Source organism: Penicillium maclennaniae, assembly GCF_028827695.1.
Source record: "Penicillium maclennaniae strain IBT 15551 chromosome Unknown utg000006l:1.0-2513246.0:1.0-2515036.0, whole genome shotgun sequence".
Lineage (NCBI taxonomy): Eukaryota > Fungi > Ascomycota > Eurotiomycetes > Eurotiales > Aspergillaceae > Penicillium > Penicillium maclennaniae.
Window position 1 is genome coordinate 1,403,509 of NW_026623218.1, and position 14,753 is coordinate 1,418,261.

The 14,753-nt window shown below is 49.1% G+C and overlaps 5 protein-coding genes across 5 annotated transcripts; 2 read left to right on the top strand and 3 right to left on the bottom strand.

Annotated features, from left to right (window-relative positions):
* Positions 1-120: 120 nt before the first annotated feature.
* Positions 121-1,436, bottom strand: N7477_006771 (aminotransferase; the record flags this gene model as incomplete). The annotated part of the gene is made up of 3 exons (XM_056968434.1): positions 121-832; positions 902-1,353; positions 1,404-1,436. 3 exons carry the CDS (start codon positions 1,434-1,436, stop codon positions 121-123), a joined length of 1,197 nt encoding a protein of 398 aa, XP_056821230.1.
* A 728-nt stretch (positions 1,437-2,164) lies between these two features.
* N7477_006772 (uncharacterized protein) lies at positions 2,165-3,934 on the bottom strand (the record flags this gene model as incomplete). The annotated part of the gene is made up of 1 exon (XM_056968435.1): positions 2,165-3,934. One exon carries the CDS (start codon positions 3,932-3,934, stop codon positions 2,165-2,167), a length of 1,770 nt encoding a protein of 589 aa, XP_056821231.1.
* A 2,518-nt stretch (positions 3,935-6,452) lies between these two features.
* Positions 6,453-8,193, bottom strand: N7477_006773 (dihydrolipoyl dehydrogenase; the record flags this gene model as incomplete). The annotated part of the gene is made up of 4 exons (XM_056968436.1): positions 6,453-7,292; positions 7,350-7,832; positions 7,900-7,979; positions 8,064-8,193. 4 exons carry the CDS (start codon positions 8,191-8,193, stop codon positions 6,453-6,455), a joined length of 1,533 nt encoding a protein of 510 aa, XP_056821232.1.
* Positions 8,194-10,380: 2,187 nt separating this feature from the next.
* On the top strand, positions 10,381-10,728 carry N7477_006774 (uncharacterized protein; the record flags this gene model as incomplete). The annotated part of the gene is given in 2 exon segments (XM_056968437.1): positions 10,381-10,625; positions 10,638-10,728. The coding sequence occupies 2 exon segments, from the start codon at positions 10,381-10,383 to the stop codon at positions 10,726-10,728; spliced, it is 336 nt and encodes a 111-aa protein (XP_056821233.1).
* A 1,518-nt stretch (positions 10,729-12,246) lies between these two features.
* On the top strand, positions 12,247-13,981 carry N7477_006775 (uncharacterized protein; the record flags this gene model as incomplete). The annotated part of the gene is made up of 3 exons (XM_056968438.1): positions 12,247-12,518; positions 12,556-13,273; positions 13,322-13,981. 3 exons carry the CDS (start codon positions 12,247-12,249, stop codon positions 13,979-13,981), a joined length of 1,650 nt encoding a protein of 549 aa, XP_056821234.1.
* Positions 13,982-14,753: the final 772 nt, after the last annotated feature.

Here is a 14,753-nt window from a genome sequence, read left to right on the forward strand (position 1 = left end):
ATTCCAATGCAGAAGATACTATCACGAGTCTCTATGCTCTATCTAGAACGCGTTTTCTGACACCCATTCGAGATGAAATATCGGTATAAAGTCAAGTGCAGCGTGTAAATTTTAAAACCACTACACGGTCGGTACGCTGTCATACCCGTCAAGCATGAACCTCCGTAAAGCCTCGAGTCCATCAATCATGACCTGACGCTCAGGCACAAAACCAAATCGAACAAATCCTTTGAAGTCAACGCCCCCACCAAAACACTGACTTCCGGGTACGACCATAGCGCCAGTACTACTTTGCAAACGCTGACAGAACTCTACAGCATCCAGGGGCTGTTTGTTTTTCCCGAAGAACTTCACAAAGGCTGTTGTACCTGCTTTCGGACGGATCCATTCAGCAGCCCATGCAAAGTCTTGGATGAACTTGTCCAAGAGCTGAAGGTTGCTGCTAGCAAGTTCAAAATTGCGTTGCAGTATCCCATGGATGACCGGGTCGCTGAGAGCAAAGGTAGCAATCACATCGTCAATTTGACTAACGGAAATTGTTGTATAGTCTCTCGTACTGGCGCATGCATTGATGATCTTGGAGCTGTTCGACGCTATCCAGCCAAGGCGAATCCCAGCCAAACTGAAAGCCTTCGACATGGAGCCGGTGGCAATGACATTCTCATATCCAAATGACAGAATTGAAGGAGGAGCTTTATCGGCGCCAAGAGAATGGAAGAGAGGACGGTACACCTCGTCACTGTGAATGGCAATCCCGTGCTGACGGGCGACGTCCACAATTCCGTGAAGATTTTCACTCGGTATAATAGCGCCAGTTGGGTTTTGAGGGTTACTATGTAGATTAGTTTTCGAAATTCTAGTTTTTCATGCAAACACGGCAAGAACCATCTTTTCGGCTTACTTGATAATGATGAGCTTGGTGCTCGGCCGGATCATCGATCTCAACTCATCCAGATCCAAACGCCAATTGTCCTCTTCCTTAGATCTCCAGAGGCTGACCTCAGCACCGAGCGACTCTGGGACCGCATAAAGTTGCTGATACGTGGGATAGTGACAAATAACGTGATCACCTGGGTTGACGGTTGAGTAAAGAGCCAGGAAATTGGCTTGTATCGCACCGTTCGTCACCAAGACTTGATTTGCTGATAGCGACGCCAATTTCGAGCTATACAGCTTTGCAATATTCAATCTCAAGGCCTCCGAGCCACGGATGGCTCCGTAGACTTGTTTCCTAGAAAAGTCAACAAGATGCGTTGGCTTCTCCGAGAAGTCAAGGAGGTCATTCAACGAAATTGAAGCGCAACAAGTCTCTGCAAGGTTGAATTTTGCATCGTTCTCATAATCATCCATCCACTATTGACGGGTCAGTGGGTGCCAACTGTTATTTTCTTGAAGCAACTTACGCGCTCGACGGCGAATTCGGCGATTCTGACCATGTTGTTCGTAGTGTGAACAGATGATCAGGGGGCTAAGGGTTGTTGGTTCAAGTTCCAAGAGCAAGGCGGAAATATATTAAACTCTCATCCCTCTCTTGCCACTGATCAGTCACCTGTTTTTCATTATCTGCGAAATGTTCCATCGATGATATCCCACCGTTGTCAATTTGATTGGCTCAATCGCATACACTTCCGCATCAGGCGGGTTTCCTAATGTTTTCTCCTCCCAAGACCCACTCACACACGTGAGTGTGAGCTTTTTTACTCCGCGCAGGAAAAGCTAGATGCGAGATATGCAAAATAGTGTATGCACTTCTAAAATGTCCGGGCGAGCCTGAGGCCATGCTGAGGCTTGTCTTGGCCTGGGGAACATATCCATCACCACGGCACTAAATCATGAACCGCGACCATCACCAAGGCATACTCCACAGCCCAAAGATACACGACCTCTGATTAGCAAGGTCGGCTATATAACGGAACTGAGGCTTAGGCTCGAATTTGTCTCAACTGTGTTATCCTTCACAAAATTAGGGTCAATTTCGGAAAAGAATTGATGTAGATTTGTTTCTTTGGTTCAGAACATCTTAAACCTCAAACTTCTAAACCGTGAGATTGGCACGATTGGACTTTATTCTGTCATCTCGACCACCTGCGTACATTCTCACGTCCGAGTGGTCATATTGAATATCAATTCGAGGCACGGCAAATATTCTTCTTTTCATGATATATCATTTTCTAAGTCCAATGACCGCCAAATTACGCGGACTTTCACTGTAGTCAAACACCGACTGAACCCAGCAGTCTTTGACCAAGTCCTGTTCACGAAGGAATTGCCACCGATCCACAACAATGATAGCCTCGACGAGCTGAGCACTAAACGCCATTAAGCTCCACACAACACTCATATATTTCCTTGTGTGGAAGTACTGAACTTCGTAGCAGTGAATCTCCTCGTCAGTCAGGGTGGCAATATGCTCTTGCACCTGGAAACCATATGTCGGGTCTCGACTCATCTTGATGGTCGCAGCACGAACATATGCAGTAAAGGACTTGAAAGCAGCTTTAGGCAGCGCTCCGATGATAATTGAGTTTGCTCCAGCTTCTGGGTAAGTTTCGTCAAGGGAGGTGTCTTCCGGCACAGATGGCTTAGGAAGAATTTTTCGATCAATGAGAATACGCTGGAGAAGAGCACGGAAGAAGTGACGGGTAAATGATACTTCACTGTCCTTGGAGCCCCAATTGTATGGAGCTTGCACGGCCAGTGCACGAGCTGTGATGTTAAGCTTCACGCCTGTCGTCGCGCCAGGACTTCGGTAATCCTCGTAGTATTTTGACATAGGAAACCCATGCGGATCGTATGATGTCCCAGTCTCTTTGAGTCGAGGGTGGAGGGATTGAATGATAGGGAGGTCATTTCTGGTTGGACCCAGTCGTTCCGTCAACAGATTGTAGCAACAGCCGATCATAGCGACAGCCACAATCGAAGGATTTAGAATCAGGGATCGTAGACCATGGTGAACTAGGTTTCCGCAAGAGTGAAGGGAAACGACCATTAATCTAGCATCGCGCTCTCCTTTTTCTTTCCCATCAGAAGCTCCAGCCGGGGATGGACGGATAATGTGGTCGATAATGGGCTCCAAGTACCCATCTTGGATTTCATGCTCAATATAGCTAAGAGTACCACGGGTATGGATCTCAGGCTTCGGCGACTTTTCTGGCAATGGCCTTTTAGTGGTAGATCCAAGTAGCTCGTCGGGGTGAAGGCTAATCTCGCCCAGCATCTCGACAAAAGGGACATCTGAGACCTGCGAGCCGTCTATTGTAGGTAGGGGGGTATCCGTCGTTTCAGAAAAGGTCAGTTCCGGGGTTTGGTCGAAGCCATCGCTTGAACTTTTCTCCTTAGTAGAATGTTGAGCATTCGGGTTCTTTGCCAACTTGGCTCGAACATCCATGCTTTTGGCACCGCTGATGTACTGATGCTTGCGCTCAATTGCGATGATATGCTTGTAGTAGGGCGAGCTGGCCAGCGTCCGTCCAAGATAGTTTTGTCCAGACCCAAAATCCACAATGTGAGTGACTGGCTCACCTCGGCACTTATGGACAGTATCTGATAGAGATGCGACATGTTCAGAAAAGCATTGAACCTCGTGCACTTTTTTCCGCTTCATATGCATGGCAACTTGCTTTGGTAATTCGACCCTCTCCGAACTTGAGATGCACATCTCTCGTTGGAGTGTAAGTTCACGGATGTTGGCAATGTACTCCAAGAGACTCAAGGGAGGGAAGGCTCCTCCTTTCCAAGTACGGCTGCTTTGATCTTTGGAAGGCTCGCCACCGCTTCGTAACTGCTCAATGTCCTCCCGCAGGAGTAGATGAATGATATCTTGAACATCATGGTGTTCAAAGAAAGATGTCCAGTCATTTGGCAAGAGTGTTGTATAGAGATCGGGGTCCCGGGTCAGAAAGTCAACCATATGCACACCACCGCACAGATTCATGAAGAGCACCGATGAAGTAGAAAAGCCGAGGAGGGCCTCGATGTAGGCATCAGGGTGCTCCCACGCCCCAGAGATAGGTAGGGGCGATTGGAAGCCATACGAGATAGTGATGCTCACTTTTCTCACCAAGATCTCTCCGAGGATCCTTCTTCGCGGGAAGTCATTATTTATTGGGTCCTAGCTGAGCGGGACCCGGAAAAAGTCATCGAGGACCCAGAAGAATCATGACTAATCCTGCGTCCCCGTCAACTACTAAATCCAGAGAGATCAACTGCTCTGGTGTCAGTTTATTGCAGGTAGCCTCGGCGCATCTCGGCGTATATATCTCGGAACATAAGGAGGCCTGCCGAAAAAGATCAAAGCAGGATCAACACTTTTAAATTGCTATGGAGGCTACAGAATAATACATAAGCACGGATATAGTCTACATAAGCTAACTTGATTTTGTCAGGCATGGATAAAATCAAATCGAGCTTTCATTGGGCTTGTAATTCAATTGAAGTTCGTCGCCTTACACTTTCAGACCTTCTTCCCCAGTATCTCCTTGTACAAGCGGCCACGCCCATTTCAACATTTCATCAAGCGTGTCATAATCATGAGACAAATTAATAGAGTCAAGATAGTCTGTCTATCTCAGGCGGCGGCTCGACTGCAAATGGTGCGGAATCCACAAGCCCGGTAAAGTGGGGCTTCAGCCTACTCCCACCAAAGTAAGCATAGATAAGGCGCTAATGTCCTTCAAAATCTCTTAGCTGGACAAGTCTCTGGATCTTAAAGTTACTCATTTCATTTGCAAGGTGGATATGAAAGCCTCAAACCGGTAACATATGATGGAATGTCGTCGGGTTTTCCCCATGAGCCATGACGCGTAGTCCCTTTCTTTGTGCCCGCATTGAATCTAGAATCTCATCGACAAATGCGACCACTTCACTGATTGAAGGTAGCTTTTCATGGCAATGTACAACTTCGATCTCGTTCATACCATGACTCGAAGGCTGCGAAGACAGAGGAACATCGCTCGCCGTACTGTAGTATTCGCCGGAGGGTGTCATTCTATTGTCACGACTCTCAACATCCTCTTTAAGACCATGTTGTCCGCCCTGAATCTTACTCTTCGACCAAAAGAATGAAAGAGCCTTCTTCTGCGGTTTCCTCTAAGGAAGCTTGAGTAGGGATTTTTAGCCTTTGATCTCATTCCAGTTCAAAGTGGATAGCCAAAACACTCACTCTTGTACTAGCCAGCCATAGCGCCTCTCTCTAGAATTTTAAATTGTTGATTGATGAACTATGAGACAGCGACTGAGGGCTAATTAGAGGGAACGACTTACTTTTGCACCTAGTGCGGTCGAACAGATCTCCATTCTGCTCAATAGCGTAATAAGTGTGTGCTTATATTAAGCACGTTGGAAAGAATCTGTCGAGAATACATGCTTTGTCGAAGTCCGCGTATGGACCTCGATTCTTTCCTTGGCGAGTTATTGCGTCCTTCAACCTTGTTGGGTCCTTCAGCTCCCATTTGCTCTCAAATTCCGGCAGCTAGGAAATGATACTCGAGGAGGAAAGTAAGAAGTGAACGAGTCGGACGTGGTCACGTTATCAACATCCAAGGAGTAAAAGTCGATAGGAGCCGCTCGATCATCTCAGGAGGGAGGGAAATCAGGTAGATTTTCTGACTTATTGCCATTGACATATTTTCGCCATTTTTCTTTGGCTGATTCTCGATGTGGCAGTTGAACATCCAAATCATCATCTAGATAAGGGTCTCTATTTTAGAGGGTACTGTTGAACATTACCATGAATTTCAGCGGCAATGACTGCTCATGACGGCCAATTGATGGGTCCTAGGTCATCCGATCAACTAGAAGCCATGCATCAAAGGTCTTGATGCAAATAGAAATCGAGGAGGGCTAAGCCCTCGGACGGCATAGGTGAAATAGATGATACATAACTTGGCCACCGAGCCACGGATGCATACCGCTTGGGTTTGTATAGAACCACGCACGGGCATGCACAGGGACCGACCGCACAGCACAAAAGAGGCCATAGACGTGTTAAAGGGTTGATTTGCAACAATAATCCGATATGGTGTAGTGGCTAACATCGCCGTCTCTCACACGGCAGCCGGGGGTTCGATTCCCCCTATCGGAGTTCTTTTTTTCTCGACGAGTTCTGCTCACTTTACAGCTGTTATTGACGGCAGGATGTTCTTTCTTGAAAACACATCGTGTCATTGACGTCTTCATCCTTAAATTTATTTCTAAATCTATGTCTCCTGTGTTGCCATTGATCTTCATTGACGGATTGGGTCGTCACATCTCAATCGCCGTGGCTTTCGAATTGCTTTGAAAGTAGTGAGTTCAGCTACAGGTAAGAGGACCTAAGTGTAGGGAACGAATTTTGGGACGTCTATATTCCGGAACCAAGGAAAAAACATGAAATGCTACATGTAGTTTGCTAGCTTAGCTAGACTAAATTCCAAAAAAGTAGTACAGGGTGTAAGAGGATATCGGCAACAAGTCTAGAAGTGGATGGGCTTGGAGTAGGTGGCCATAGCAGCCTCCTTGAAAGCCTCAGAGAGAGTGGGGTGAGCATGGCATGTACGAGCGACGTCCTCGCTGGAAGCACCGTACTCAATGGCGAGGGTAGCCTCGGCGATCATCTCACCGGCACCGGGGCCAATGATGTGGACACCGAGGATACGGTCAGTCTCAGCATCGGCAATGAACTTGACAACACCCTCAGTGTCAAGGTTGGTCTTGGCACGGGAGTTGGCACTGAAGGGGAAGGAGCCAACGTTGTACTTGACACCGGAGGCCTTGACCTCAGCCTCGTTCTGACCGACCCAGGCAACCTCGGGGTGGGTGTACATAACGGAGGGAATGCAAGCATAGTTGACGTGGCCGTGGCCGGTCTTGATGTACTCGACGACGGCAACAGCCTCCTCCTCGGCCTTGTGGGCAAGCATGGGACCGAAGGTCACGTCACCGACGACACGGATGTGAGGAACCTTGGTGCGGTACTCCTGGTCGATGACGAGACGGCCACGCTCATCCTTGTCAATGCCGATGCTCTCAATGTTGAGACCCTCGGTGTAGGGGCGGCGGCCAATGGCGACCAGGACAACATCAGCATCAAGGGTCTCCTCCTTGCCACCCTTGGCGGACTCAACGCTCAGGGAGACGGTAGCACCGCTGTCATCACCCTTGGTGACCTTGGTGTTGGTCTTGAACTTGATGCCCTGCTTGGCAAGGATCTTCTGTGCCTGCTTGGCGATCTCGGCATCCATACCGGGGCCGCCGATCTGGCCGAGGAACTCAACGACAGTAACCTCAGCACCGAGACGGGACCAAACAGAGGCCTATATGTCAATCGTGGTCAATTTATAGCCTTCAGATCAATGAATTGTGGGACCCACCATCTCGAGACCAATGATACCACCGCCAATAACAACCATCTTCTTGGGGACCTCCTCGAGGGCAAGAGCACCTGTGCTAGTGATGATGCGCTTCTCATCAATGTTGAGGCCGGGGAAGGGAGTGGACTCGGAGCCGGTGGCGATGAGGATGTTCTTGCCGCGAACAGTCTGCTCACCGCCGTCGAGCAGGTCGACCTTGATGGTGTTGGCATCAACGAAGGAGCCGGCACCCTTGATGTAGTCGACGCCGTTCTTCTTGAGCAGGAACTCAACACCCTTGGTGAGACCGTCAACGGAGGTGTCCTTGGCCTTCAACATCTGCTGCAGGTTCAGCTTGACATCGCCAACCTCAATACCGCGCTTCTTCGTGTCGTGGAGAATCTGGTGGTAGAGGTGGGAGTTGTTGAGCAGGGACTTTGAGGGAATACAGCCGACGTTCAAGCAAGTGCCGCCGAGCTTGCCGCGCTTCTCGATACAGACGGTCTGCCAGTTTTCCAGTCAGTGCCAGATCACAATAAGTCAGCCAGCTTGAAGTATGGGTAAATCGCACCTTCAGGCCCTCCTGACCAGCCTTGATGGCAGCAACGTAACCAGCGACACCACCACCGATGATGACGAGGTCGTGATCCCCTAATGACCGGCAGACCGGATGTCAGCAAACCTGCTCGGAAAAGCTTGCGAAACGACCGGGAAGCGATCTTAGCATGTACTTACCAGCCTCAGCAGCATAGCCGCGTTTTGAGACGCCAATGAAGAGCGAAGTGGGAATAGCGAAGTTAGAGGCCTTGGAGCCAGCGCGGAGCGCAGCCCGCGGCGTAGCACGGGGAAGGACGGCGCGGAACATGACGCGAGGAAAGGTATCAGAAAGAATGAATTATAATAAAAGACAATCCTCCAAGAAGTCCGGAGGAGGGGAGAGGGTTGCGCAATTGAGGTGTTTTCAAGGTTGACCGGGAAGGAGAGGACTGAGCTTTCTGCGGTATTTTGAGATTCGCCGCCGCCGCCGGTTATGTAAGCCGATCGGGTCGACTCGGTAAGGCTACGTTTTTCCCGGACAACGATGCCGATTTTTGGCTTTGGCAGCTCTAGGGATCAAACAGAACAATTATCGGATCGGTAAGTATATTGCGCGGAATATCTTGATCAGTTCGATTGTCTATTTAGTACCTTAGGGGTGCGTCATGTTCCGGGGAGCCTTCAGACCTTTTCCGCCGTCCTCCCGCCCGGCCACATCGACCCCGGAGAAATCTTTATTATTGTGGCTCTTTAAAGTTAGCTCACCGAAGGCATTCCCCAGATACTTCTCAGTGCCCGCGGGTTTTGCAGCAGTGGCTAGGGTTTGCCGGACCTCCGCCGACCCCTCACGGTTATACTCGGACCCAGTTGATATCAGCCTAGCCTTGTCTCATGCGCGCGACCCGAAGGAATATCATGATTGTTGTAGCACCACATCTATCCAGTATCTTTTATGGCTTCTTAATGGAACGGCTAACGAAGGCCTTTATATCCCGAGTCTGTGTTCCTCCGAACCTTACCGCAACGGGAGGGTCCCGCCCCCGATGAGATCTGTTGGGGTCGATGTTATCGTTTCTGCCGTCTTTCCCACCAGTCCTGAACATTGTCCGTGCGAGAGTATCCAGTTGAAATGCATTTCGGGCCCCATCTTACATATCCTCTATGATAGTTTACCGGGATCCTAGAAAGGTTGAAAGGCTAGCTGTTGTTGCAGCCAAGGGGAACTGATTTATCCTTGCCAGTAATAGGGTATCACTAGAGTAAATCCGCGACCTTGGGATAAAACAAGTTTTAGCGAGCATGGATGACCATTCTTAGCTCTGAGTTCTTTCGCCTTGTTACATCCTCACCATTCTCCTTAGGTAGCTCTGCTATGCCAACGAGAAGCGGAATTGCCCCGCATCCAGCTTTCTTGGCCGTGACTACAAAAATGGTGAGATCTGTCTCCAGTCGGCCCTTTCAACTCGGGCTTCCTGCCACCTCTCGGTGACTTATATTGTTGGTGATAAAAAGGACGGTGACTTTCGCCAACTTTACGACCTTGACCGGCTTCGACCATAAGCACAGGACAAGCAGCGAAAATACAGTAGCTTAACCAGGTCATTTCATCTCATGATAGTATAGCCTCATTCAGTTTCTTCAAATCAACGCCATATCTCATGGTAGTTTTCCAGTACACATCTGCTTAAAAATCACAATCAAAGAAAAACATATGGGCCAACGCTACATGTCCGCTCCAACGAACGAATCAACGATTGCCAATGCTTACAAGGAAAAGCTAATCTCTGGGGCTACCAGTCATACCACGAGCCCTTTAATTGATCAGGCTACCCGTATTGTGATTTATGGGAAGTAATGGGATATGTCTTGAGAGGTCGCTATAGCTAGTTTATCCTCGGAGCTGTTCGAGAAGCTATACCAATCTTCAACCAAGGAAATCCTTGCAGTATAGAACTTCAGGTTAAGGGTTTCGAGCAGAACGATGAGACTACACTCAAAACCACAGATACTTTTTTGAGGGAACTGGGCTCCCATCAAGTCGCTCGAGGAGAAACGGCCAAATACGGAGGATTAATTATTCTCCGAATTAATAGGAAATTGATCTCTTTTGCGCAAATCATTGTAGATGGTTTCTGTAGGCACTCCCAATTTTTCTCTTTGAAACTTTCTAGTCCGGCTACGTGTCACACATTTGACCAAAGACAGACGCACCAGTGGATCTTCCTGAATAAGACCTTCGCAAATCTCCCGCACACAAGACTCACTAATGGGGCACCTCCTGTCTCAGTAATAAAATTCTAATCAAGTTGACGAAGAGTCCTACATAGCAAGACTCAAAGCCGTAGATGAGCTACTTGAAGAGGATAAATGGCCTTTTATCGGGTTCCTCCTCTTCCGCACCTACTTCGATGACGAGGCATTGTAAGACAACTTCCAAGATCAACAAAACCTGATCACGGATGCAGCTATCGAGCCTGCTCCCGCGGATTCTAGATAATCGCGGGTTTCGGACAAGATGTACCTCAAGCAAGTGTCTGATGAGGTGATGGGAAACACACCGCTCGAAGGAAACGCGCTGGCGTATCGGATTTGTGTAGAGCCCGAGGAGGTCGACGGGCCGCGAAACAACCTTGAGCCGGGTCTCCACACGAGTTTCTGTCTTATGGTTGATGAGGAATGTATGCGCTCTGTGATCGGTTGGAAGGGTGATGGCGCGAAAGCCGTTAATAATACGCTGGACGAGGAAGATATCTTATTCTGGTGTGTTTAAAGTTGCGACTGCGTCGCTTTTACCAAATTTTACTGCGCACAATTCGAGTGTGACGAGACAGCAGAATTGGTGCCAGACGGCGATACCGTATGAGATGGTAACTTTCATGCACAAAATAATTGGGCAAAGATTGACAGATTGTTGAATAGATGAGAATGGTATCTAATTGGGGGTACTTCTTCTTGGAATTCATTCGTCATGCGGTTTAGAACGATTTTGAAAGAAAGGAGAGACAAAACTCGGACAGGTGGCCTACGAGAGGGAAAAGACGTTAGACAATCACAAAGACTTCAAATTTGATTGAAAGGGGGAGGGAAAAGAGCAAGTCTGGCGAAATCTCGAAAGCGAACATTGCTGGAGAAATCCAGTATCTTGCTTCTCGATCCCTTTTTTCAATCCGAATGCCAGAGAAGATACAAGACAATTCATTTAATAAGCAAAATCTTGATGGGAAGATCTTACTAGGTGCTCCTCCCGGCTTGGAACCCCCAATATCACGTTACTACGCCATGGATGGTCTACTCAAATGACGTCGCTGGCGGGGCGCTGGGTAGGGCTTGGAAATGGCTTGGATTGGCGGTTTGGATCGGCGAACCTCCGACCGGCTGCAGATCGACTGCTACCTTCAGCAAACCCAAATATCGGACTCCAGTTGAAAAAAACAAACGGCTTGACGCGTAAAATACAGCTCAATGTCCCACCACTTCACGCTTGGGTCAAAATTCTAAAGTGTCACTAGGACGAGCCTTGACTTAAGTCTTAGAAGGGGAAGGGGACCATTAATTACCCGAGATGGGGCGGCTTGCCGAGCGAAGGGGTCAAAAATCTGGAGTTCTCCGCGTACCATGTATGGGGAATTGACTTCGCTTCTCCGGTTCCTGTGCCTGTGGAGACCCGAGCTCATAACCTATTGGCTCATCGGCGCGAAAATTGGGGAGAAGACTGTTGTTTTCTCCCGGCTTGGCTGCAATACTTCAATGTAAGCGAGACTAGGAATGATAGCATCAAGCCACGGCCATGCAAGGTTTTTACGGATTCAATGTAAACACAAGACCCTAAGAAACGTTTCCATTCCCTCTCCTCCAGGTCTCCCACCAGGTCTCCCAATTTCCAGAGGCAGCAGATCCAATATGTCTTGTTCCTCGTGGATTGCCGATCTCAGCACCGGCTAAAAGCACAACTGGACGCCCCGCTGTTCCATGTTCTATAGGAACGCGGTGCCGACATCTGCATGTCTAAGACCCGGATTTTCTCGTGTGGAGAGATCTGGAATCTCCCTTTGACCAGGACCTCACTCGTGTACCATCGGAATGTAACAAGATCCGAGCATCTGCCGCCCCTGCTGTTCGTGGAGTGAGACTTGGCTGATCTTCGTGGGGGAAATTTCCGGTATTGGTCATGGCAACTCGGAGTCACGCCGCTAGGACACTCTTTAAAAGGGCGCGGGGGACCCATGATGTCGCGCAGCTCCTGGACGTGTTTGCCCTTGCTTTCGAAGATTTTACCCCGCGGGGCAGGGTCTTTCCGTTGACGGCATTATATACTGGTGCTTTTTTTCTTTGCTTTTTGCCTATTCAACGCCTCATTTAATCTCGCCCTTAAACCGCCGTCATGAGCGACAAGATCCCTTCGTGGAATGTCGTCCACAAGCTGGAGAAGCGGAGCCTGCTCATCGCAATTAATTGTGTCGCGGCGCTCTCAATTCTCTTCTTCGGTTATGATCAGGGAATGATGTCCGGCGTCAACAATGCCAGTGACTATATCAGCTTGATGAAATTTGGGTATACAAAAGATGTGGACGGCGAGCCGACTCCCGTCGTCACGAATTCACTGCTGCAGGGTGGCATCGTAGCCGTCTATTATCTGGGTACACTCGTGGGGGGGTCTGTTTGGTGGTTGGCTGGGAGATCGCATGGGAAGAATCAAGTCTATTGCGGTCGGTGCGGCTTGGGCTATTGTCGGTGCGGCTCTGCAGTGCTCTGCGCAGAATCACGACTGGATGATTTGTGCTCGGTTCGTCAATGGGATCGGAACTGGTATTTTAAATGCCATTGTTCCCGTATGGGCCACCGAGACAGCTGAGCATACTTCGCGTGGACAATTTATCGCGATCGAGTTCACGTTGAATATCTTCGGTGTCGTCTTGGCCTACTGGCTTGAGTTCGGCTTGTCGTTCATCGATGGTGGAAAGTCCGCCTTCCGCTGGAGATTCCCCATCGCCTTCCAGATCATCTTCCTCTTGGTGCTTTTCGGGGCTGTTTGGTTCTTCCCTGAATCTCCTCGTTGGTTGGTGAAGGTTGGTCGCGAGGAAGAGGCGCGCTATATTTTGCAGCGTCTGCGCGGTAGCAGCCCCGAGGATCGGGTGCGGGCAGAGGCTGAGTTCCAGGATATCCTGAGTATCGCTGAGATGGAGAAGACGGTTGTCCACGGTGATTCGTATCTGTCAATGTTGTTCGGTTACAAGTCTGGAGACTTGCACATTGGCCGTCGCGTGCAACTAGTCATCTGGTTGCAAATCATGCAAGAATGGGTTGGCATCGCAGGTGTGACGGTCTACGCGCCGACCATTTTCAGTATTGCTGGGTTTGATGCAACCAAGAGCCAGTGGATCAGTGGCCTGAACAACGTGTTCTACATGGTATGTTCGATTGAACCTAGACACGAGCTCCCAGCTGATAGTTCCCAGTTTGCCACGCTCGTTTGTGTCTTTACTTTAGATCGCATCGGTCGCCGATGGACCCTGTACTGGGGCTCAGTTGTCCAGGGCATTGCCATGTTCCTTGCCGGCGGCTTCTCGCGTCTCGCCATCAATGCCAAGGCAGCTGGCAACATGAGCTCAGCGTCTTCGTATGGTGCTGCCGCCGCCTCCATGATCTTCATCTTCACCTCGACCTTTGGTGCCACCTGGCTGACAGTGCCTTGGGTATACCCTGCCGAGATCTTCCCACTAGCCGTCCGCGCCCGTGGCAATGCTTGGGGTGTGGTTGGCTGGAGTATCGGTAACGGATGGCTGACTCTTTTGTGCCCCGTCATGTTCAACGCAATTGGCGAGAAGACTCTCTATGTCTTTGCTGCGAGCAATGTGATCACGATTCCTATGGTCTGGGCTCTTTACCCGGAGAGTAATCAACGCACTCTGGAGGACATGGACCTCTTGTTTGCGGCGCCTACCCCTTGGACATGGGATGCGGAGAAAAACTTCGCCCGACTGAAGGCTGAGAATCCGGGGATGGTTCAGAGCCTCAGTCGGATGGGAAGTGTGATGGATCCCGAGACTGGTAAGATGTCGGTGGACGCTGCCAAGTATGGGACAGCCACTGCTGCTGAGCATGTGGATTACCCCTGACGAGGATTGAGATGAAGGAAACCTGAAGGGGACCATTTACTTTATGCCTTATGACCCAATGATGGAATCTCAAGTTCCCAGTTACTCATAATTTATTGAAAATCTTCAAATATATCCGCTCCAAAGTTTGCAAGCCATTAACTCTGACTTGGGTCAAATTGCCGCAAACAATTGTATAGACAAGCCAAAGACCTCATTGACTGTGTCCTTGAACATGATGCAGCTCGGACAAGGAGGCGAACTAATCAATATGACAGCCTCGGTCAATGGAACTGGCAGTGGCGTATTAGCAATATCGACCAGATCAGTATGTTTGTGATGTCGTTGATCTAGAACCATCAGTCGACCTTCTAACTCCAATTAGGGTCCGGATGTGGGGCTAGTAATCGCCGGTTCAGGGTCCTTTCAACCGACTTGAGCTTCAAGTTCAATGCTCTAATCTTAAAATGTTTTCCCAGACAGCTCAGCCTTTGGATCGTTCTTTCTAATTCTACGAGATGTAGGTCAGTGCGACATTGATGCGTCCGTATCACTCCCATTCATGAGTATGATGATGACTTCACTACTGTATACTAGTCAAGATTGAGTCATTATCATTATAAAGAACGTCATAGACAACTTACTGAGCTACGCGCTAAAACCTTAGTAGGTGAGCTCGAGATGATCAAAGATGCCTCCGAGGTGGAAGGTAAAGTCAAGTGTTCTACGTCAATAGCGTATCATATTAGGTGTATGTAAATGCTTAGTCATATGTATTGAACGAACAAGCATG